At 37.3% G+C, this 25,948-nt stretch overlaps 1 protein-coding gene across 2 annotated transcripts in view; it reads right to left on the bottom strand.

Moving 5' to 3' along the window:
• Window positions 1-1,079: 1,079 nt before the first annotated feature.
• The window catches only part of LOC125867364 (vacuolar sorting protein 18-like), a 69,605-nt gene continuing 44,736 nt past the window's right edge, over window positions 1,080-25,948 (bottom strand). For both annotated transcript variants that reach the window (XM_049547834.1, XM_049547835.1), the window contains exons 16-24: window positions 24,494-24,556; window positions 24,047-24,177; window positions 20,651-20,756; window positions 19,294-19,482; window positions 15,844-16,071; window positions 11,931-12,086; window positions 11,547-11,708; window positions 1,471-1,587; window positions 1,080-1,300 (exon numbers count right to left, since the gene is read on the bottom strand). In XM_049547834.1, the coding sequence (XP_049403791.1) occupies window positions 1,127-1,300; window positions 1,471-1,587; window positions 11,547-11,708; window positions 11,931-12,086; window positions 15,844-16,071; window positions 19,294-19,482; window positions 20,651-20,756; window positions 24,047-24,177; window positions 24,494-24,556 (1,326 nt within the window). In that variant the 3' untranslated portion in view covers window positions 1,080-1,126. The remainder of the gene's footprint in view (window positions 1,301-1,470; window positions 1,588-11,546; window positions 11,709-11,930; window positions 12,087-15,843; window positions 16,072-19,293; window positions 19,483-20,650; window positions 20,757-24,046; window positions 24,178-24,493; window positions 24,557-25,948) is intronic.

Raw genomic sequence — 25,948 nt, forward strand, 5'->3', positions numbered from 1 at the left:
GGAGTAATTAGTTCAAGAAGTTGATAAAGATGGGGGAAGAAAGGAGAAATCTGTCCAAAATGGGGAAGCTGCGACAGTTCGACGGATCAGAAATGGGGAACTCATTTGAAGCAAATATAAGGAACCAAAGTGCAATTTTCTTTATTGTTACACCCTACAGAGCATAGTTCCATCCCTTGCTTACCATATTTTAGACGCTGTTTTGGGAGGAAAAAAAAAGAAAGAAAGAAGGAAAATCCCTGGTCCGGAAAAGCAGTAGCAGTAGGTGTTCAGTATAAAGGAGCATGTTTTCTAGAAAAAGTAGTTTTTTTTTACATATTTTTTTGTGTTTGGTAAGCAAGTTAAAATCTTTTTATTCTAAAAGTATTTGTATATAATCTAGACAAATAATAAGAGAGGTAAGAATAGGCTAGGGAGTGGACTATGGAGTGAAGATGAAGTGTGTTGCAGGATGGGATACCACAATCTATGTAAAGTATCATTCATAGAACTTGCTTTCCCTACTTCCACAAGGGAAGTTATTTTTTCTCATATTTAAGGAACTTACTTTCCAACCGAAGATGGAAAAATTAGAAAATATTCTCTTCCCTACGGAACACACCCAAAATGGACATTTCTATATCATGTGAATTTCAGAACAAAACAACAGCAAAAGAATACCAAGAAATTAGAAGACAAAATAAACCTTTTTCCTGTTTGCATCAATTTAACAGCAACATTGAAAACTTGACATGAGCGTTTTACTACTTCTGGAATCTGTAAGCACAGTGATCATATTTTTCTCAAGACAAGTTTATATTTCACCCATAATACAACAATTGGAGGAACATATGTTATCACAAGATGATACAATAGAAATAGGAATTATGATGAAAAAGAAATAATAAGCAGTTTTTTCCAAGATGATGCTTGGTATGCACAATGATTCGTGAAATATCGTAGGACAATTTATTTCCCCTACAATCAACATGCCCATGTTGCTTGCATTAGCTTCATGTTGCAATAATTACTATCAAAACTCATAAATTATACAAACAATTCTTTTAGACGCCTCAAACATGCTTTTTTTTTTTTACTTCTCAAACAAGGAATTGCAGGGAGAAACCTGCACTAACAGATGATAAAATCACACAGCCAAAGAAAGGCTTCTCTGACTAGGATGATTATGTGGCTTTATCTCCCACGATTCAGATTCTTCTGCTTCTTCTGGCAGAATGAAAGGCAAGGAAATCTCTCGGATCATAAGGTCGCCACAAAATGGGCAATCACTAGCTACAGCATCATCCAGCTGTGACCGGATCTGGAAAATCCAGTTAAGCAAAGTATCAAATACGGAATGCCAGCAACTTAGGCTACAATTTCTAGATGAATCAACATGGAGTGAGCTCATATGAATCAACTGGAAGAAACCTTATTCTATAATTACTAGACCACTTAAAGGAAGTGATATTTTACAGGCATAAGACAAACCTTATGCATGGGCGTCACGCTAACTAGCGGTTCTTCACACAAGCCACCATTTGACACATTCTTAGGTTCAACCCCAAGTAAAGTAAGTTGCTTCTGCAGATCCAGAATGTATTCAGCCTGCAATATCATTTAAGGAAAATGCTAAAGAGACTGTCAACCAAAGTAACTACCAGAAGCAAAGACATTTCTTCCAAAGACGTAACAGACGGTATATGAGGACACAGATGTGGCCCTATCATGAATATGTATAATTGCAAGTATCAACGGCAAGATTATGCATATGCATATTAGTCCTGTTAGTAAAAGAAGAATTAATTGGCCAGTGCCGAAAAGCAGAACTGCACTAGATCTCCTTTTCGTTATCAATTATTAGAACAAAGATATAATTTTTTTTTAAAAAAGTAACAGATATTTGAGCACTTATCTTTGGAACCATCATGGACAACTTATCAATCCTAAATTTATGCATATATGATATTTTCCCATTAATTAAAGAAAAGAAATTTGCTGTTGCTGCAAATGAGAACATCAACAAATCTGTAGAGCCTATGTTGTTCGGACTCTTCAAAAATGTCAATGGGTGAATATCGAATCTAATTTGCCTAGTTCCGTGTGTCTTTCTGGTGATAGTGATACTCTCTCTTGGCTAAAGAGCATATGTCCGACATGTTCTATTTATGGTTGTTCGCCATTGGATTTTTAATCAGTTACATATTAAGAATGTTTTTCTCCACGTTGATCTCGAGGAAGAACATATGGAGCAACCACTTGGTTTAGTTGCTCAAGGGGAGTCTAGTAACCTTGTATGTTGATTGTGCAGGTAACTTTATGGTCTGAAACAATAATCTCAAGCTTGGTTTGAAAAGTTCAGCACAGTAATTAAGGAATTTGGCATGACTCATGACGGAGCTAGTCACTTCGTGTTTTATTAGCACTATGCATCAAATTCATTATTTCATGAGAAGATTAAGCACATTAAAATTGACTGTCAATTTTGTAAAGTCAAGTGATCAACTTATAGATATCTTCACCAAGCCCCTCACCTAATATAAATTTAAAATTCAAATCATCCTAAAACTTGCAACTGAAAGAGATTTTCAACAATCCACAATCCTCCTTTGCTTCAATTCCTGCAGTATTAAAAAAGTTGCTCCTCCTCAAATTCTGCTTCGATTGTTTGTGCATGAGGATTTTTTTTTATTTTTTTGAACTTGCACAGTTTTTTTGATATCGATCTTCATCTTTTTTTGGTTTTGTGCTTAAAGAACACACTCAATAATCTTGTCTTGTTTGAAAATGCTTTCAACTGAAAAATGATAGCATTTGCAGTGAGTTCTTGCAAGGATTTCTCTTCCATCACAATATCTTATAAAACATAGGTTTCAAAGTGAGATTTCATTTTCACGGATCAAATTTGATAGTTTTCGTCGATGAAAAATTTGTGGGACATTGAAAGAGAGACTGTTAGTTGACAGGATTGAAAAAGTAGGTTAAAAATTGATATTGGTTGAAAATAGTTTTTGAGAATTGGTAAACATTGTATTCTTCAGCATTAAGGATATGCTGGGGACCTTTAGAAAATCAGAAAAGAACAAAAAGCATAATACTTACAAGGATCCTAAGAATTCTAAAAGTTGATATGAATCCTAATCCTATCTCTTTACACCAAAAATATAGAGATACAATGCAATTCCATTTAACCTTGTGAATGGAATTGGATATATCTTCAAAATTCCTACTATTCCTCTCCTTCCACACTGTCCACCAAATGCAATGTGGAATCAAATTCCACCAGGTCTTCTGTCTCTTGCTACCTCCTCTCTTGATCCAACAACAAAGTAAATCAGTTGTATGTTCGGGCATAGTCCATTTCACTTCTAAAAAGTTGAAAAACATGGGCCATATTTGTGCTGTGAAAGTACAATGTAAGAATAAGTGACTGTTAGTTTCCTTGTCTTCCCACATAAAGAGCACCACGAAAGTATGATCTTTCTTTTCTTCCTCAAGACTTCATGTGTCAAGCATGCCTTTCTAATGACCAGCCAAGTAAAGCATTTAACTTTTGTTGGTGCTGCAGTCCTCCAGATATTTTTCCATGAACTCTGGTATCTGCTACTTTGCGAGTTGCACTCCTTTTTATATGCACTGCCAACTGTGAAGATCCCATCCTTACTATGTGACCATCTAACAACATCATTGTCAGTATTGGTGCCTGCAAAATCCCCCACTTCCTTCAACAATTTGGCTACTCTCTCTATTTCCCAATCATTTAGAAGTCTTCTGAAATAGAGATTTCAACCTTGTACTGTCCAACAATCACTGATCATTGCCTCAGAATTGGTGCACAAAATAAATAGATCAGGAAACAAGTCTTTTAAGGGGGTTTGTCTGATCCATGCATCCCACCAGAATCTAGTTATCCTTCCACCCCCCACCTTGATATGTAAATTTGCTTCTAACTTGGGCCATAAGTTTCTAATAGCTCTCCAAACCCTCGCTCCATAAGCATCCGTGCTTATGTTGCTACACCAGAATCCATCCTCCCCATATTTACATTTAATCAAATCTTTCCACAAAGCTTGCCTCTCCTCAGTGTATCCCCACAACCATTTCATCAAAAGACTGTTGTTATGCTTCCTCAAATCTCTGATGCCCAAGCCACCTTTATCTTTTCTATGCGAAATTGTCGCCCACTTGACCAAATTGTATCCTTTGTTCTCTTTGCAACCATGCCAAAAGAAATCTTTCCTATGTTTGTCCAATTTCTTAACCACTTTTGCAGGTATAGTGAAAAGAGACATAACATTTGTTGGGAGAGAATCTAGAACAGAGTTGATAAGAATGTGTCTACCACCAAAAGAAATGTATTGAGCCTTCCATCGGGTTAGTCTTTTGTAACACCCCGTATTCAAAATAGACAAAAATACAGATTTTGAGAAGTTGCAGGTGCAACTTACGGTCACCATCCACGGACCGTAGGTCAGACCACGGCCCGTGCTGGTGGTTCGCCACTGCAACCCCTCCCCAGTCAGCTCAGAAAATTGGTTAAGTCTCGACTCACGGACAGACCCACGGTCCGCAGATCAGACCACGGTCCGTGGTCTGTGTCCGTGGATCAAGACCTCCTTACCCAGCCTCTGTCACGAACTACGGTTGACCAGCACGGACCGTCGTTCGATCCATGGTCCGTAGGTCTGACCGTAGATCGAAGGTTAGCAGCCAGTTAGCTGAAAATTCAGATGGGTCAACTTCAGATGGTCATAACTTTTAGCACAACATGAATTATGTGTCCCATGACCTATGGTTAGATAGATAATTGAATTATCTTTCCAACGCCACCGAGTTTGCTAAATTCCGACCTCCGAGTAAAAAGTTATGCTCGTTTTAGTGAAGGCCTGTCGAGCAGGCTTGACTTACGGACGCAATCTACGGACCGTAGATTGACCTACGGCCCGTAGGTCCAATCCGTAGGTCACTCCGATAGCAGTTAATTCAGGGGTCTTTTGGTCTTTTCCTATTTCGTTTAACCCCTAAGATACGTCGTTTAGACCCTAAATCATGAGGTTTTAATTAGTTTAAGCCTAGAAACATAACTAGAACTTACCTAAGTCAAATTCATTAATCAAAACTTAGAAAATTAGAAGCAAGAGAGGAGAAAAAGGTCAAGAACCCTAGTTCAAGAACGCAGCGAGGTTTCTTCAGTTCCAGCCCCGAAATCGAAAGATTTCTCCGTGGAATTCGTCACCAGGTATGTGGGATTTCACTAGTGGGTTCCTTTCGCCCATTAGGTCCCTAGAATTCAGTCAGATTCTTGATTCCATGATTATGAACAGACCTAGGGTTTCTAGAATTATAGCAGATCATCATGAATTAGTTATTTAAATGTTCCAAATCAGATTATCATGTTATTGCTCAGTTTATCGCATGAATTTCAGAACCCTAGCTATGTATTTCTTTAGTTCTTGAATTACACATGCTAGGTCAGATATTTCAGTATTCAGTTTTACATGCCTCAGTTTATGAATGCATCATTATCAGATTAATTGTTGCATTCTCAGTTTGCATGTTCAGTTTCGAGCTATCCAGTATTTACAGAAATTCAGTCATAACCAGTTAACCACTTAATTCATTGGGAGTAGCATAATACCGAGTTGGACTAGGGTTTCAGCGTACCCATATAGTCCCAGAACTACGAGCCACGTAGGTGTAAGTCCCCTCTGTGGGCAACATCAGTTTAGTGATCACGCCAGCATGCCTCTATACCTCTGGCAGGGTATATTGGGTCCTCTCGATGGGGCGTATACATCGGACTCCACATTTAGCTCATGTGGTTTTATGTCGGTTATTAGTAGCTCCCACAGTTCAGTCAGACTCTATTGCATTGACCATATTTCAGTACAGTCAGTATTCAGTCTCAGCATGTTATAAATTTGGTCATTGCATCAGTTAGCTCAGTATTCAGTATTTTCAGTATCTATATCATGTTCAGATTATTTCATTGCTTTATTGCTTTGTTCAGTTATATGTTATTTCAGCTTTACTCTATCCTGCATGCTCAGTACCTTTCAAGTACTGACGCATACGTGCGCTACATCTTCTCGTGATGTAGGTTCAGGTTCTCAGTATCCAGATCACGCTTAGATCGATTCCCGATCTCCAGTTCAGCAGCATCAGTGGTGAGTCCTCATTCTTCGAGGACAATAGTCATGAGTTTCTTTTCAGTATTTTTAGTCTTTAGTTTCAGTTTTGCTAGATCTAGTTGGGGCATGTCCCAACATTTCTAGTCAGTTTAGAGGCTTATTTCAGACATAGTTAGATTCAGCTTAGTGTTTTGAGTTTGATATTTCTTTTGTATTAAACTCTCAGATTTGATATATTCAGCTATAGTATATGGGTATTCCCCATCTTTTCAGATTTAATTATGAATTAGCTTCCGCATCAGTTTATTATCTTTAGTATGCTCATGATCATGCCAGCAGGGTTAGCTTGGGATCACTTGTGGTCCTAGGTCCCGTGTCCGCGTCTTGGGGGTAGCTCGGGGCGTGACATCTTTTTTCAGTCGTCTCGACTATGTTGTCCCATATCTTCAAATCTTTGTGTGTATTACCTAAAGGCATACCCAAATAAGTTGTGGGCAATTTCCCCACTCCGCAACCCAAAATGTCAGCTTGACTTTGGATGTTTGTCACATCCTGAATAGGATATAAACTGCTCTTTCCCCAGTTAACTTTCAAATCTGTACAAGCTTCAAAAAACAACAAAATTAGTTTGATGAATCTAAATTGCTCCTCCTGTGGCTCACAGAAAATCACGGTGTCATATGCATAAAGTAGATGGCAAATCTCTTTAATATCACCATTGTTTCCACTAATCTGGAAACCTCTGATCCATCTGTTTTGAGTAGCAGTCCTTATCAAACTATCAAATACCTCTATTCCAGGATAAATAAAAAGGGTGAAAGAGGATCACCCTATCTGATTCCCCTTCCTGAAGAGAAACAACCCATTGGTTCTCCATTTACAAGAATGGAGAATCTCACAGTGCTTATGCAAAATTTTATCCATGCCACCCATCTTTCTCCAAAACCCATTTGTCTCAAGGTGTTTAGTAGGAAACCCCAATTTACGTGATCGTATGCTTTTTCATTGTCTAGCTTGCACATTACCCTGGAATGTTTCCTTTCAATCTGGAGTCTACACTCACTTGCAATGAGAGCTGCATCCGTTATTTGTCTTCATTTAATAAATGCCATTTGGTTTTTGTTGACAAGCTTATCAATCACTCTTTTCAGCCTTTCTGCCAGTAGTTTTGCTATCACCTTGTAAACTCCAGTGATCAGACTTATTGGTCTGAAGTCTTTAAGTTCAGCAGCACTGGCTTTCTTGGGGATGAGTGCTACAAAAGTAGCATTAAAGCTCTTCTCAGTAATCTGTCTAGCATGGAATTCTTGTATAGCCTTTATAATATTCTCTTTTAGGATCTCCCAGAAAGACAAGTAAAAGGACATGGGGAAACCATCAGGTCCAGGTGCTTTCTCCATAGCACAAAGCTTTAAGCAGCCTAAGATCTCTTCCTCCTCAAAAGGACCCTCTAGTTCTATCTGCTCCTCCACAGTAATGGTTGTGATCCCTTGTAATTGGAGCTCAGGCCTCCACTCCTTTGGTTCTGTGTACAAATTTTGGTAGAAGCTTTTGATGGTCTCTTTATTGACAGAGGGGTCATTAGTATTGCATCCATCCACCAGTAGAGACTCAATGGAATTATACCTCTTATGAGAAGTAGCTACTCTGTGAAAAAACTTAGTATTTTTATCCCCCTGCTTTAGCCACTGGATTCTTGATCTTTGCCTCCATCTTATTTCTTCATTCTTAGCTACTTGCTCATAAGTGATAGCCAAATTTGTTTATTGTTGGATCTCCTCCTCTGCGAGCACTCTTTGTTCCTGTACAGCTTCCCATTTGGCCAGCTCCTCCATAATCTCCTCCTTTTGTGCTTTACAATTTTTTCTAGTATTCTTACTCTATTCCTTCATCTTTCGTTTCAAAAGTTTCAGATTTTCTGCCAAAACAAAACCTGGGGTTACAGTTATTACAAAAGATTGCCACCATAATTTCACCTCTTCCTTGAATCCCTCCACTCTCATCCACCAATTTTCGAATTTGAAGTAGGACTTCTTGAAATTCAAATTCCCAAATGTCAGTAGAATTGGGTTGTGGTCAGATCCCAACTTTGGCATTGTGGATTGCTTGATAAAAGTGAACTGCTCCTCCCATTGTGAGCTATACAGAAATCTATCAATTCTGGAAGCTGTTTGGTGCCCTTCCCCTCTTCTCCAAGTGTAAGACCCTCCAAATAAAGGAGGGTCTACTAATTCCAATTCCTCAATGCATTCAGAAAATTCAGTCATAGTACCATTAATCCTAGAGCAATTGGATCTTTCTGCCGGGTATCTAATAACATTGAAGTCCCCCCCTACTACCCAAGGACCTTCACACAGACTTCTCATAGCACCCAACTCACCCCACAGTTCTCTCCTCTCTATTTTCTTGCACTTAGCATAAACTACTGTCAGAAACCAGGAAAATTCTTGATTTTGGTTTGAAAATTTACAAGAAATGCATTGTGATCCTGCTTCCAGCAGAACCCCCTCCCATATTCTTTTATCCCACATAATTAAAATACCTCCACTAGACCCTTGTGCCTCTACATGAAGTTCACTCAACCATCTGTTGTTCCAAATGCTGTGAATTAAACTGCTAATATTGTCCTTTAGTTTAGTCTCCAAAAGGATATAGACATCTGCCGCCCATTGATTAATCAAGTTTCTGACTAAATCCCTCTTTCCTTCGTCGTTTAACCCCCTTACATTCCAAGAAATTATTTTGACCATCATTGTTCCACAATTGATAATCTCCTCCCTCTACTCCTAGGCTCCCCCTCTTTGAATTTCATATTGAAAATGAGATTCCTCAACTCTTTAGGCACTGATTGGTTGGTTGTGTTGTTATTATTCTCTCTGTTGCTTTGTTCCTCCCTTGTGGTTTTTTGCCCCATTCTACTTATTAATGAGAAGAATTCTCTTTCATATTCCTCTGTACACACCCCAAATATTTGGCTTAATTTGACTAAATTTATGTGAAATCTCAGCGTTTGCGCGTTAAAAACAAGCATGGGTTGGAATAGATTGAAAATAGCCTTGCGCTGAAAATAAGCATGGTTTGAAATGAATTGAAAATAGCCCTAACGAGTTAAAAATGAGTTGAAAACAGTTCTTTCGAAGAACTCACAAATCCCATAAGATCAATGAGTCTCTTGACACCATTGTTGTTTTTTAAAAGATGGTGCAACAAATAGTTATAAGTATTGATTGAAAATGTCTCACAATATTTTTCTTATGCAGAGGAGGGCTTCAAATAGCCAACTTACAACAGAAAATCTTATAATTCCAAATTCAAAAACCATTAAAATATCTCAACAACTAACCAAACCTAATAGAAATTTAAAACTCAAATCATCCTAAAACTTGCAACTTATTTTGCTAAAAAGAAAATTATTGCAGTAACTGAAAACAATTTTCAACAATAATTAATTTACTTTGGAGCTATTGGGCCAAAATCATTACACATAACCTTAGAAAACAATTTGTTGAAGGAGTCAGAATGTGGGCCAAATCAAAGGCTTTGAGTAATGATATAGAAGTAAGGAACAGGGTCGAGAGACCCAATTGTTCCTCACGTTTTAGCTGGGCATTAGAACATTTCTTGTTTTCATCATGGAAAGGAACAAAGAAACATGAGGTATTGGGGGAGCTGGTGGTGGAAGTAAATGAGCTTTTCCTCAACTCACTAGTGGCGTGAATTGAGATCTAGGAGAGTCGAAAGTTCATGTATTCAATAGTATTGCTCAGGTATAATATTGCCCTATTAAATTGACTAGGAAGAATATCATTATTAAATTGATCTTGGAAAGTGACAAGAACGGAAAATGGAAACGAATTTCATGGCATGATTGCAATTAATGATGATGACTGTGATTCGGTATAGAATAATTATTATGAAATCATCAGATTAATCATTTTAGACAAATAGAATACAAGTTAATGTATTGGTTCTATTTGAGTGATACTGTTTTGGCTTCTTGTTCGATTATGGTACCAGATTTACTTCAATTTGCATGCTTGTTAGGAGTATTATTTTGGGACAAGAGTATTAATATATTGGATATGATATTCACTAATAAGTTTGAATGGTGATATTGGGATATACTTCCACCTTTCAAACATGGTATTTGAGGTTTAAAACCGAAATTTAACAGAAGCTTGTTAATAGGGGGAAATGAGATTTGACCCATCAATTGGCAACAAAAAATTGAAACTTGAGCATAAAATTGAACTCATAAATTATGCGTAATTGGATTCCTGATTTGCTTCGGGATTCAATTAATTTGATTGAGGAATCAATCACCTCATTGACCACTAGGCCAAAAAAAAGAAATTAAATTGCAACAGCAATGCCAAGAAGATGATTTCCATTCCAACATGCAAATGTCTGATAAATACAGTGAGTATATACTGTGACATAAAGATTTGGGACTTGAAGTCAACTCTTACAGTTCACTCTATTTAAGTCTATCAAGTTACTTATCAATTGTTCCATGAATGTTGAGCTTCTTAAAATACCACTTTGTGCTACTTCCCCTATTCTAGTGACAGTTACCGAAAGGCAACAACAAACCAATTCTACCGCACACTAGAAAACCAAAATATAAAGGTGAAACTTCCACCTTGAAACTATAACTTACATCACCTAAATAAAACATCAACCATTTCCTACACCATCCTGAAAGAACAAAAAATGAAGAGAACTTCCACCATAGAACTATAATCCCATTGTCCACTGCACTCCAGAGAAAATTACCCATAATTCTCTCATCACCTTCCTAACAACTGCAATTTATTAATGAAGGCCAAGGGATCGTAACAGTGTTTACCCAACCAGGTTTAGAGAACATTTTCCAACTACGCCAATTACAAAACTCATAGTCAATGCCTAAACCCAGTCGTATCCATGAAAACTTGTTAAACCAAGGTCTCTTCAGAATTCCTAGACAGCTAAATATTGAGAAGACTGACATAACACCAGAAAGAAAAAGACACTATCATCAGAAACTCTATTACTTTCTCCAAAAACCTGGCAACCCGCAAAATAACTATCTGGATATGTTGGTTTAGTGGTTAAGACTTTGGCAATAGCCAGGAGGTGGTAAAACCAAATATCAACTTCACCCCCACCCTAGCGTCGAATCTAACAATTCCTAAAGAGTGAAAACAAATATTCAAGCAAAGAACCAAATTCTTCCGGTTGTCAGAATTGCACTAAGCAAAAGTGACAAGATCATTTTCAACATGTTTTGTCAATATCAATAATGCAAAATTGAAAATACAGATGATCCAATAAATAAACATGTGGTTGCACATATATGATATATGAAGAGACCAGAAGACAAAAGCAGTACAACCAGTATTCAAATGATAAGCAGAAGCTGGTAAGGAAAGGACACACACTTCTGTTACTTACTTGAGCATGATTAGTACACCTTGTCACGTGAGCAATCAGGCATTGAGCATGAAATGCATGCCCACATGGAAAGACATAGAAAGGAGCCATTGGTCCAACAACCATATAACTTGTAGTCATTCGATAATCACCACCCACATTTAATATTTTCCGCCGGCAAACCTAAAAATGAAAATATAGGAGTGAAACTTAGCAAAAGAAAAGAAGAAAGAAAACCACAGCAATGCATGTACAGCAGTCTGGAAACAAAATATATTGCAGATATGATGAACAATAAAAAACTTGCAGGATACACATATTATATGCAAAAGCAATACATATACAAGCATATGATGGAGGTAATGCTAAAGAAATGCAAAAGAACAAACATCAGGAGGCCATTACCCCACATTCCTCATCCCGATCAATTACAGTATATCGCTGAGCAAGAGCGCTGATGTCATTTCGAATGTTATCAGCACCACGTGTTGCATCATTCATCTCCTGCTTTAGTTTTTCAATTTGCTCATTGTAATCTTCTAAGGATGAGCAAATTGCTTCCTACAAAAATTATTGAAAAAGAATAATGTAGAAGCAGTTGAACATAGAAATAACCATTACAGAATGAAAAGATAACATAAGTGTAAGAAAGAGGAGAGTTTGTGAGATAACTTAGCTTTATAATTCCCTCAAGCCATTGGGGTTTGAATAGCTAAGAGTATAGTGTTATATAGTTATTTTATATAATACTACTCTTAGTGTCCCACATTGGTTAATATGTGTGTTCATTTTGTAAATTAATTAGCATGATTCTAGGATAACTTATTTTTCCTTTTACTAGCGTGACTGTAGACATTGAATATTTCTTTTTATTGCAATCTATTATGTTTCGTTAATCAATTAGGATTCACTTGTATAAATACCCTTTCTCATGGGATGTAGAGACATACGGCAATACAAAGAAGCATTTCTTATTTCTCGAATTCTACATGGTATCAAAGTCGTGGAAGTTCGCGTCTAGTGTCTTATGTGATAAGAATGTGTCATCAAAACTTAAAGCTAAGTTCTATAGAGTTATGGTTAGACCGACTTTGCTGAATGAGATTGAATGTTGGCCAATCAAGAACTCTCACCTTTCGAAGATGAAGGTAGCAGAAGTGAGGAAGCTTAGGTGGATGTGTGGGCATGCTAGGAGAGACAAGCTTAGGAACAAAGATATACGGGGCAAGGTAGGACTGGATTTAGTGGTGCACAAGATGTGGGAAACAAGACTGAGATAGTTCAATCATGTGCAGAGGAGGAGCACAGAAGCCCCAATGAGGAGGTGTGAGAGATTGACAGTGATAGGTCTAACGAGAGGTAGAGGTAGACCGAGAAAGAATTAGGGAAGGGTAATTAGACAGGACATGCCACATCTTCGACTCACCGAGGACTTGAACCTAGATAGGGGACCATGGAGGTTGAGTATTAGGGTAGACAATTAGTGGGCAATTGAGCAACTTATCTTTACCTATGGTAGAGCACAGTTCTAGGTTAGAGCATCTACTTGCTCTCCTACCGGTATTATTATTGTTATGATGGCATTATCTATTTCTTCAATTTATTATTAATGTTGTTGATTATTACTTTGGTTATTTTTACAGATTGTGTTGTCAGTATTTCTACATACTCTTGCATTTGTTTTTATTCTTCAAAACTATTTTGAAAAACAATCCCTTTTCCCCTAAGTTGAAGGTCTATCGAAAACAATCTCTCTATCCTACAAAGGTAGGGGTAAGGTTTGCGTACGCCATACACCCACCCTCCCAAACTCCACTTGTGGGATCTCACTGGGTAGTTGTATCAGAGACATTGTTGTCGTTTGATGCAAGCTTTAATCCCTCACAGAATTAGGGTTGTTTTTTTCAAGTTGTCAGCCCCTAAAACTCTGTTTCTGTTAGTTTTTTTTTTTAAAATCCAATACCACCACAAGTTGCAGTTGACGATTGCAACCTGGTTTTCTAGTGAGACAGATCTGTCCGATGATTTTTTCCAGTTGTTTCTTCTTTCCCGAGTGACTGATTTGAAGATAATTTCCACCTAGAGTTATATGAATTCTATTTTCTAATTTGGAATCCTATTAAACCTATGAGTGATTTAAGGAGGATAAGGTGATAAAGTTCATTTGATTCATGCCCGGTACCAATGATCCGTGATGTACTGTGTTCCTGTATAAAAACAGTCATCTAACAATGAAGCAGAGCAGTTAAGTGTTTTGGCTAAGCGACTAATGGATATGAGATTAACAGGACTACCAGGAACATCATGGACTAGATTGACCTATTCCAGTTGCCATGGTTTGAGACTCATTGGTCATTTGTGACTTTTGGAAGAGATTGAGAGTAATAAATAGTAGTGAAAATAGATGTATTACCAGAAATGTAGTCAGATGCTCCTGAACTAATAACCCAACTACTGGGAGAAGAAGGTTGAGAGAAACAAGTAACGCTATTACCTATCTAAACGACAAAATCTATCTCAGAGGATGTCTATTTACATGTTCTGTACAGGACTCCTATAATCCAATAAAGAAACCATCCGTATATTCAAAGTATTAGATCCAATGGATTTGGAGCCAAAAGCATCTTATCCCAGTGACATTATAATCGAGTAAAGAGAAACTAGCCAAACAAAACGGAATATCGAAAACTGTTAGGTCGACCTTCAAGGTGCTGAAAAATCTGCGCAAAGTAGGCTGGACAATGACTGGAGAGTTACTAGTTGACAAAGGTTGGCTGGAAAATCGCTGAATAAATCAAACATGGCTGGGAAACAAGTTTGAGGTGGCTGGGTTAGGGTTCCATTGATCGGAATATGCAGAAGAATAGCAAGGGTGACTCAGAAAGGCTGGACAACTCCCACGGAAAGAGATCTGCTCCAAAAGATGGCTGAAAATGGTCACACACGCCTGGCGCGTGTTTCAGATGGAGCAGGAGCCGTAGGATCAGCTGGCGCGTGATGGCAAGTCTGCAAAGTGGTTTTCTAGAGTTATGCAGAAGAATATGCAGAAGAATAGCAAGGGTGACTCAGAAAGGCTGGACAACTCCCACGGAAAGAGATCTGCTCCAAAAGATGGCTGAAAATGGTCACACACGCCTGGAGCGTGTTTCAGATGGAGCCGGAGCCGTAGGATCAGCTGGCGCGTGATGGCAAGTCTGCAAAGTGGTTTTCTAGAGTTATATTGTTGGAGCTTCCTCAACCTCATGGTGGTATCAGTTTTGGCAGAACACCCACCACCTCAGAAAAAAGTGATGCAATCAGCCTGAAATAAATCAGCGGAAAAAAGGCATGGTAACTGTCTTGGATTCACTGCTTACTGCACATCAAGGAATCTTACTAAGACCATTTTCATGTGAGAAAGAAGAGTTTGAGAGATAACACAGCTTCATTATTCCCTCAAACCATTTGGGGTTTAAATAGCTAATCAAAGAAAGGAAAAAGAATCAAAACACATAATTACGGGAGTATATCGAGCTATACTATATTTACAAGATCCTCGAATATTCTAGAATATCTCCGAGTTTCTAACAAGGACAAAAAGCTTAGTTTAGATAAGAACTAAAAGTAGCGTTATATCAAGAATTAAGGTGACCCAATGTACACTATTTGTTGACCAACTAATGCTAAAATCATTCAATTGATCTTAGTAACAAAACAAAAAAAATCATCGACGGTAACTTACTGTGACAGGCAACGAGACCAGAAAAGTCTGAAGCTTAAACAACTCTTCACTAGGAGTTGGAAATCAGACACCTTGCTGTTCTTCGCTATTATCATGACACTGAAATTGTTTGTCCAAACAGAAGGATTTGTTTGATGAAACGAATTATACTCTGAAGAACATGGAAGAAAAACATATTTTCCAGAATCCTTCTGAACCAATCATAAATTAAGTAATAAAGTTGTGATCAAGTATAAAAGAGAGATCAAAGAACGGTAGGCAAGGTAGTATCAAAATCTCAAACTCATTCTGATTTTTATACAATATGTGTTGCCAACCGGCACATGCAGGACCATTGAACTATTTGAGACCTAGCAGTTGCTCTTAAATTCCACATCTCTTTTCTTTCTAATCATTTTCTTTGATTTTACCCTTATAAACTTCAACTCATTGATCAGAAACAGCTTTCTGTGTTCTTTTTCCTCTAACAAAAGAAAGATATATTCAAGGCAAGGCTTTTTTAGTTAAGCTACATTACAGCTTTCTAACAAATAAATTTAAAGGATTAAAACCAATAAATATTTGAAGTAGTTAAGTAGTATGCCAAGTGGAACTTACCTTGAAGTCATCAATTAAAGCAAAGTCTGGGAAGAAGGGTAAGATGTCCTCAATCTTTAATAGGCCATCAGTTTCCTTGAGAAAAGCAATTGCCTTCCGTATATTCTCCCTTTTGGTTCCTTTTTCCTGCTCAATGACATGCTTAGCAATCATCAGCCAAAGCTTCTTCCTCAAGTCCTCATCATCTTCTACCTTGTCTGCTTCAGCCATCGCAAGCTCTGGATCAACCTATTGAAACAAGGGAAGTAGTGAATGGTGTACTCTCTTTAAGAAACTTATGGAAGCTATTTGAATGTGGAAAGTGCAAAAACCTGACAGGATCTATAGGTGAAGCACAAAATTACAAGAACATGCCAAAAATCATTAAAATATCCTAAAAAGTTCATTAGAAAAATGATTCCACAGGCTTAACAAAGTAACCACAAATAATCTTGTCAATCAAAAATGAATAGGAAGCAAATAACTTCAGTTTCAAATTAACTCCACCTTATAACGTTAGTTCAAAATTAATCTTTAGCAACAGAAATTAGCATAAAGTTAAATTGAGCATATAATATCAATTACAAGAATACATACTCCAGTCACAAAATTAATTACAACATGTTAATCATAGTACCAATATTAAAACAAGAATTAAAGAAAGAAAAGCAAGAGTGTGCAAGACAGAGAAGCCTTAAAACAGACTATCGCCAAGTCTACTAGTGTTCCATCAATTCAGAAACACAAGGAGCAATACGTCCTGCATAAGCAAGCCACATAAGAAGTTGAACCATGTACAGACATATGTCCTTATAGTTGAACGAAGTTTAATTGACTTAGTCCTAGTCCTATTAAGCTAGAAGTCACGAGAGAGAGAAGATATGGTGGTAGACGAAATGACCCGTCTACATTTGAGAAGAGAGGTAAACACAACTTAATTTGGTTATAGGCGAACATAAACATTGAACCTAGGTGCTATGCAGCTGGACCATTCGCCTCACTTAGGTGAGGCGTCATTGCATGCATCAAAAGCACACACCTTAGCTCAATTGACTCCATCAAAAATAAATTCCAGATCAATATAAAAAAGAGGAGGGCAATAAACAATAAAATCACAGGCTAAAGAATGAAAATTGTCAAAACAATGTTATGATAGATATGTACGTGTTTAAAAGTACAATATAGGAGTAAGGAGGTCATCACCAAATTTGGATTAGACAATTAAATTACATTTTTTTGGTACAATTAAAATTACATTTTTAAATTATTACATGTTTATATAGGGTTTGAACTTGATTGTCAGATTCTTACTTCATTTATCTTTTCTTATTTTTGATAAGGTATAACTCCCAACATTCCAATTTATGTGACACTCTATTCTTTTTAGTCAGTCCCAAAAAAAATGACATATTTTTATATATAGTAGCAATTTAACTTTAAAATACTCATTTGACCCTTAATGACATGATATATATATATATATATATATAACCAGGCAAATATCTAAAGCTTATTTTAAACCACAAGATCCAAAAGTCTTCCTTTATTTCTTAAATTCCGTGTCCAGTCAAACACCATCACATAAATTGGGACGAAACTAATAATTCTTATAAGCGACAAGGGAAAAAAGGTGCCATATACAAAATTATCCCTCTTGCTAGCAACCAAGTAAGAAACACACCTTTCCTGGTACTTTAGGTACCCAAATCAAGCTATATTAAAAGGAAACCTTCCAAGACAACATAAAGCACGCCATTCCAATTTATGTGACACTCTTTTCTTTTTAGTCAGTCCTAAAAAGAATGACACATTTCTATTTTTAGTAGCAATTTAACTTTAAAATACTCATTTTATCCTTAATGACATGATCTATAACCAGACAAATATATAAAGTTTATGTTAGACCACAAGATCCAAAAGTCTTCTTTTATTTCTTAAATCTTAAATTTTGTGTCCAAGTCAAACACCATCACATAAATTGAGATGGAGCTAATAAATCTTATTAATGTTGCCCAAGTAATAGCCCACCTACAAGAATATCCCTCTTGCTAGCAACCAAGTGAAAAATCACACCTTTCGAGGTACTTTAGGTACCCAATATGAAAAGGAGGATGAAAAATCCTGCACAAGATGAAGGTTAGTGATCTGAATAATTTTGATCCTTGTTTTATTTGCTTAAGTAGTGTTTTAGATGCTTAACTGTATTACTGAATATGCAGGGTATACTGTATACGTGTCAAGTGTGTGTATGTATTTGACTGGAAAAGGCCCATTTTGTGTTAATCTCAAGGTTTTGTTTGGTGGGTCATTGAGTTTAGGTCGGGACAATGGGCTAGGGTTAGGGTTATCACTCGGGTGAGAATTAATGACCCATAGTTTAGTGGGAATCCTAGTTGGCAACACTTAGATGGAGGGATTAGTCCCACGTGGCTTGTCACATCACCAAAAATTTGGGATGTTAACTCTTGAGGGTATTTGTGGTCTCTTGGGATAACAGCGGGGGCATTTTTTATCCCAAAATGTAATGGAGGGTATAAGTGATCCAAACAATCAAAGTGTGGACATTTCATGACTATGATTAGTTGGGCTGAGAATAGCTGAAGTCAACTGCTATTTTTAATTCCTTAGTCTCCTTTTTTTTTATAACCATGGTGTCTGAGTTAGTTTGTATGCACCTTCACTAATTCCACGGGATACCTGACACCTCCCACCAGCATCATATACCAAGTAACTCTGTCCACCAAGGCTAGAAGCCTAGAACTGATGGGAAGAAATCACCTAATGTTTTGTCTCTGCTGAGATTTGAACATGAGACCTCAGTGTGCTTGATACACTTCATTAACCACTAGGCCACACCGTTGGGTTCTTAATTCCTTAAGACTTTAAGTCGATTCTGTTTCTCTGTCTCAGTTATGTCCCAAAACGTCTATACAGCTATTAGGCGACACGAGTTGCTTTTATTATGGAGTTTGTTAGGGAATTGCCTTTGTAGGACAGCCGTCCAGATGAGTATAACTAGAATGCAGAGTCAGAAATATTCCCTTTTTATCTTTTTAATTCCTAGTAGCAGCTGGCACCTGCTACACACCACCAATGGCCTTGATTTTTAGAGAAAAACTTGAATATAAATAAGGAAGACGTAATTCAGATAATTTTTTTTGGATTTTACACTTTCTTTTTTTCTTTTTATTTAGTGTAAGTAACAAGAACAGCTTGTGCTTGACAACTGGCTCTTAGTCTTGTTTTCCTACATGTGACAAGCTGTTAATCAATAGACCAACCTCATGCCTTGCACTTTTGATTTCAGCTTATTCCAAAGTACAATAAATGATGCATGAGAATTGTTAACATGACAAATCAGCTAACTTAATAGTTAATGTGGTCATAAATTGCAGAATATAAGCAGTAAGATTAAGAGAACCATCAGGCTTTCAGGAAACACACAGAGGGAAATCAGTATTGAAACAGAACCTGTAGTGCTAGAGCAACTGCTTCTTCATGCATAGACATCATGCTGTATATATGAACACAAGCTCGCATTCTCTTTTCCTTGAGGCAATGGCGTAGCGCATATTTGGGATCATAAAAGAATTCAGGACCACCTGGTTGCCCTTTACCAAACTTGCATTCTAGGAAACGCAGAAGAGCACTCTCATCTTCCTATTTTTGAAAAAAAAGGGAGAGAGAGAGAGAGAGAAATTAGGCGCAACTATGCATATTTATAATTGACAAGCATGCAAATAACATCTAGCAAGTTATTGAGTGCACAAAGATATTCCAAGATCTCCCTGCAGCTATGATTAATGACTTATCGACACATTTACATGACAACAACAACATTCCCAATGAAATCCCAGTCTAGGGAGGGTAGAGTGTAAGCAAACCTTACCACTACCTCGTGGAGGTAGTGAGGTTGTTCCTGAAAGACCCTCGGTTCAAGTGTATCAAACCCAAGTAAGGAAGACGAAAACAATGAAGAAAGCATTGCCGTTAATGAGAAAAAGCAATGTAAAATCTACAAGAAAGAGACGATAACAATAGCAAAATAGTGTGATAATCAAAACACAATAAACAACACATGACAAGAACTACAAGGGTACGATTAGTTCTACAACTTTGACAAAGAAACAATAATTTATAAAATAATTACACAAAGTAATTTTTTTTAAGATGGTGGTGTCTCGGGACAACTTGCGTGCACCTCAACTACTACACCGGGTACCTTGCTACCTCCAACAAGAACAACTACTCAGGTACTAGGTAACTATGCCCACCAAGGCTTGGGCAGATGAGAAGAAATCACCAAGTACTTTTGCCTCAGCTAGGATTAGAACTTGAGACCTCATGGTTCTCATCCCACTTCATGGACCACTAGGTGACAGCCTTGTGTGCATTGAAAAAAAAAGGGTACATCAAGAAGTACTGATTTCTCCCAATTCTTGCAAGTATAATTTGTAACATGTACAAAGCAGTCCTGATTTCTTCCAGTTCGTGCAAGTAACATTTGTATATCTGGTTACGGTGAAATATAAGCCACCTTCTATGAATTTAAAATGAAATCACAATTTATCAAGATGAATAGCTTTCAGCAGGGAAATTAACATAATGCTTAAATATTGCCGTGGCTTCTGCACATTTGCAACAGAAAATGTGCAAGATTATTTTCTGTAAATGAGTAAAATAAGATGCAGACTGAGTACTCGAAGATATAATGGATGGGTAACTATTCACAGATTTTAAAAAATCTCAACGAAAATAGAAAGATGGATAAATCCCGCATAGCACATATGAGACCAGATAAGCATTCCAAAAGCTAAATAACTTGAACCTTTTTGGCATATAAGGAAAGTAACAGATTGTGAATGCCAGGATCCTCATTCTGTAAACGATGAACACAATACTCCAGGTATTTGATTACTTCATGAGTTTCATTCCTGCAGGTGGCATATGGTAGAAATGATATTAACCAAAAAATACAAAGACTATACAGATAAAGGGTATCCTGAATGCAGAAAACAATCAAACAGGAGAAACTTCAACGTGGAAGAAACTCACGGGGCACATCAGGACATACTAATATTCCACGTATATTGCTACAGAACACAAAAGTCTTCAATTTCTGTAGAATCCTAGATGATAAGATGAGATTTGTGCATCGTATTTTTGTCTAGTACAAAGAATTAAGTACTTATCAAAAACATTAAAAGATACATGGGAATCAACATGAATTTATGATTTTGCAACTAGTCAAGGAGAAGTTGCAGAAGAAAAAGAGAACAACAATGGATCTAAGCTTTTCAATTCACAAAAGATCAGTTAAATGGAAACCAAACTGACAGTTCTTCCCCAAAATAAGAAAAGAATCACAATATCCAGATCACCTTAAAGTTCTGGAAGTTGAACCGAACGCTCAAGCCACTTGATCTACAGAAACACTATAAGACAGTCCACTTAGAAAGACTTAACTATATGTAATCCTAACAAAAATCAAGAAAAAGACATTTGCTTCACAAAATAAACCTAGGATGCAAGGCCTATTGGTGTTTCTAGCCTATAAAGCTTCATTTTCAAGGGGGTTCCAGCTTTCCTACTGTTAGAATAGGAATAGGAACAAGAATAGTATATACAATCCCACTTAGAATAGGAATAGGAATAGTGTATAGAATTCTACTTGCAAAAGGACTGTAATATAGTGCCCTAGTTGGAAAAAGAGTCTAATGTAGTGTCTATAAATAAGATCTCAATGTAATAATGTAAATATACAATGAGACAGGTCACCATGCGTCAATTTTAGATGACTTTCTAGGACTGATTTATGTCAACTCTGTATCCGTTAGTGTTTGCGTAGCACCATGCATCTTCCCGTGACTACTTTCTCATGTCTAATTAGCGTTTAGCGTAGCACCATGCCATCTTTTTGGTGACTACTTTCTCATATCCAATTTGTGTAGCATCATGCCATCTTTCTGATGACTACTTTCTCATATCCGATTTACGTTGCACCATGCCATCTTTTCGGTGACTACTTTCTCATATCCAATTTGTGTCGCACCGTGCTATCTTTTCGGTGACTACTTTTTCATACACGATTTGCCTAGCACAGGGAATCTTTCCGATGACTGTTTTTTCATATCTAATTTTCGTAGCACCATGCATCATTCTAGTTCTTACTTTTTCATATATGATTTGTGTAGCACCGTGCATCATTCCAGTGACTACTTTCTCATATCTGATTTGTGTAGCACCATGCATCTTTCCAATGACTACTCACAACTATCTGTGTTTCTGTTGGTTTTATGCAAAATCTAACACCACCTCAAGGACCAGCAACCACACAAGTACCACACATTGGTGCGTGAGCCTATTCCAACCAATTTTTCAGCGCCTTCTCTTGTTCAATATCAACTAGTATCTTGATCTCGAGACGATCCATATATTTTATACCAGATTTCGAGCACTTTCTAGTGATTGTTGTATTGTTTCTGGCAAATCTGAGTTTCCCAACGTTTTTTTCTCTGTTTCAAATTTACTTTTGCCAAAAGAGGGTATACTTAGATATTTTGGCTAGATTACAATGATACTTCCCATCCCATGGCTAAAATAGCATATGTCCACCTTTCTCTATCTATGATTGTTGTTCGCCATTGGCCTTTTAATCAGTTGAACAAAGTGTTATCAAAGGCGAAAAGCGCAAAAAAGCTCTAAGGTTCGTGGGGGCTTTAAGCGTGAAGCGCAAATAAAGCATGACTTTAATGAGAAAACGTGCAAAGGGAGAAAAGAATACTTCTTCCTTCCCTTCTGCTAGTAGCACTTCCACTCTTTCCTCAACCAGGTCGGACACCTAGAGCGCCCCGCCTGAGTTAGAACAAGTATTTGATAGAATCTGCCAAAATAGCATGGAGTTGCTTAGAGTCAAAGGTAGGGAATTTCCTCCATTTATGTTTAGTCCAAGACTAATAATTATACACATGAATGACAAATATATGACCAAAGAAATGGAAAAAAAATTATGATAAAGTGAAATACCAATTATTTAGTTCCACTTCTTCATAAGAAGCTCAATGGCAAGGAAACGTTTGCCTTAGAACCTTGATGACGACACTGAAGCGCAGATAAAGCGAGGCGAAGTGCTCAACACGTTTTGAGCCTCGCTTCAGGGCTTAAGCACGCCTTTGATAACACTGGTTGGACATTAGAATATTTTTCTCCACAATGATCTCGAGGAAGAAGTTTGTATGGAGCAACCACCTATTTTATTGCTCATGGGGAGTCTACTTGCCTTATATGTCGATTGTGTACGTCACTCTATGGTCTGAAATAGTCATCAACATAGTAATTCAGGAGTTTGCTATGGCTCGTAGTAGAGGTGATCATTCTTTGTTTTATCGGCATTCTACATCAAATACAGTTGTTCATGAGAGGACTAAGCACACTGAGATTGACTATCACTTTGTCAAAGAAAAGATACTCTCAAGAGATGTTGTTACAAAATAAGTAAATACGAGTGATCAACTTGCAGATATCTTCACCAAGTCTCTCACCGGTCCTTGTATCAATTATATTTGTAACAAGCAAGGTAGATATAACTTGTATGCATCAGCTTGAGGTGAGTGTTTAGAATATGAATAGGAACAAAAATAGTATATACAATCCCACTTAAAATAGGAATAATATATGGCATCCTACTTGAAAAAGGAATGTAATGTAGTGTCATAGTCAGAAAAAGAGTCTAATGTAGTGTCTATAAACAATGTCTCAATGTAATAATGTAGATACACAATTCAATAATATTCTTCCCCAATATTTCTCACACCTACGGAAAATATCATAGTGACCACTATAAGAACTTTGGAAACGCAGGTACTAAACATTGCCTTACCTTCTCAAGTCCACTTTTAAATTCAGAGAAGTAGGGGACAAAAGCAAACCACAACATTTTTATGGCTTTGTGCTACTCAGTTTTTGAGAGGAAATTTGTATAAATTGCAAATGAGATAGTAATATTACAACCGAAAAATACTCCCAGATATTAAAGAGGGTACCATCAGCCATTCTACAATCACTATTGGAATGTTCAATATTAGCATTTGTATCAACTACCCCCTACTATCCACAAAACTAAGATACAAATAAATGGAATAGAATTGGCACTTAAAAGTGCAAGGCCGTGAAGAACGTGTCAGTAAGATCACAGAACTCAATGCAAGGTAGAGATGCACATTACTTTGCATGTGGTTCACTTGAATAACGCATCATTGCAGGAATGAGCTTTCTCGGGTTCAAACTCTTAGTGGTCATCCATGACTCAACAGTTTCATATGCATCAAGCATGATGAGATCTGGCGCAAACTTGTACTGCAATAGAACAAAAGAAACCAAGTAGGGCATGGTACGATTACAGTAAATTCAAAACACAATTCCTACTTAGGGGGCGTTTGGATTGGCTTTTTTTAAGTGGCTTATAAGTTAAAACCTATCAGCCATAAGTTGGGAACATCCAACTTTTGGCTTTTGGCTTCTTTTGTACTTTTAAAGCCTAAGATATAGTGCTTAAAAGCACTTTTTGTGTTTCCCAAACACTTCCAGAAATTAAAAAAAAAAAAAGCTCAAAAGTCAAAAGCTACTTAAAATAAGTCAATCCAGACATGCACTTTATAGTTTCTACCCATACCTGAAGTTCTGTTGGAACATTAGGCTTCTGAAGAACTTGTAACGCCTTCTTTGCTTCTCCTTGCTGTGTATTTGCATGGAAAAAGAAAGACAAATTACTGTTCAAACCAACAATCAACTAATGCACCAAGTTACTATGAGCACAAAATGCAGAACATATGCAAAAAGATCTCAAAATAATATTTATTCCCTTGGTCTTATTCATAAGTATCTGTAAGGGTCCTGATCCAGTTACTCGACATTGGCACGGTGGCGGCAAAGGGTTGGCATGAATGACTTTGTCAAGGGCCTAGGTGCGGGTGGAATCAACCATGTATAAAGTGGGCGAAGTGTTAGCATGGCTTAATGATGCCAAACAATGTTAGTCAGGCAGTGTCATAACATGAAATGGACGTTGGCAAGGCAACAGGCCATGGCATGGCATGGGCGCTAACAGCATTGGTTGTGGGCAGGTTTGGCATGAGGAAAACACATGGTCTGGTCAAGTGCGGGAAAATCGAGCTGAGCTAAATTAAAGCATAGACAAATATGAATGAAATGCAACAAGTAAACAATGAATGGCATGAGTGGATTAAAAGTTAGCATGGCCAAGGCAAACGCAGGCAAGGCAGCGGCAGGGCGTTGGCAGTGCGCAGGAATGGAAAATGGGCAGATGGATTCGGGTGGACTTTGATCAGGCAATGACTATACAATGTTTAGACACTGCATTGGCGCCATAAATGTGGAGGGAAATGGCAACAAAGGGCCGAAATCCAGTCAGCCAAGATCACATGCCAAGCACATGCGGCGGTTACCTTTTTGTAACCGCTTGTGTCCAGATTCATTGTAACTGTTAGAATAGAAATATGTACATATACTCCTACTTAGAATAGGAAGAAGAATAGGAATAGGAATCCTAGTTAGAAAAGGATTTCAATGTATTGTCTATAAATAGGGTCTCAATGTAACAATTTAAATACACAATTCAATAATATCTTCCCCATATATTTCTCACAGTAACTTGTATTTGCTTTTTGAATTCGAAATTTGAATGCTCTTATCAGTTGGGAATGTCAACTGAAGTTTAATTTAGTGGGCTGATGTCTTGACAAGTGTTAGACATGTGTCACAACACTATGCATTGTAAAACACAAGACTGCCACATGGTCTATAAATGTGCAGCCTTGGTGTTGGACGGAAAAAAAAAAAAAAAAAAGAGGGTGAAAGAGGGAGGATTAAGTCTGGAATTTCACCAAGACACTTAGAAAAAATGTGAGGGTTGTAAAAGAATGTCAAAGGCAGCAATCGACTTGTGATTGTGCCTTAAGTCGAAGTCGAAGTTGGGATAGAATTGTTATCCTAACAAGTGAGTTCCTTTGTATTGTTTTGATTATTAATATAAAGGTTGGGTTTTCCCGTATTCTATGTATTCATTTCATTGATAAGCATCGAAAAATAATCTAAGGCAAAACAGAAA

The sequence above is a fragment of the Solanum stenotomum genome, chromosome 6 (genome assembly GCF_019186545.1).
Source record: "Solanum stenotomum isolate F172 chromosome 6, ASM1918654v1, whole genome shotgun sequence".
Taxonomy (NCBI): domain Eukaryota; kingdom Viridiplantae; phylum Streptophyta; class Magnoliopsida; order Solanales; family Solanaceae; genus Solanum; species Solanum stenotomum.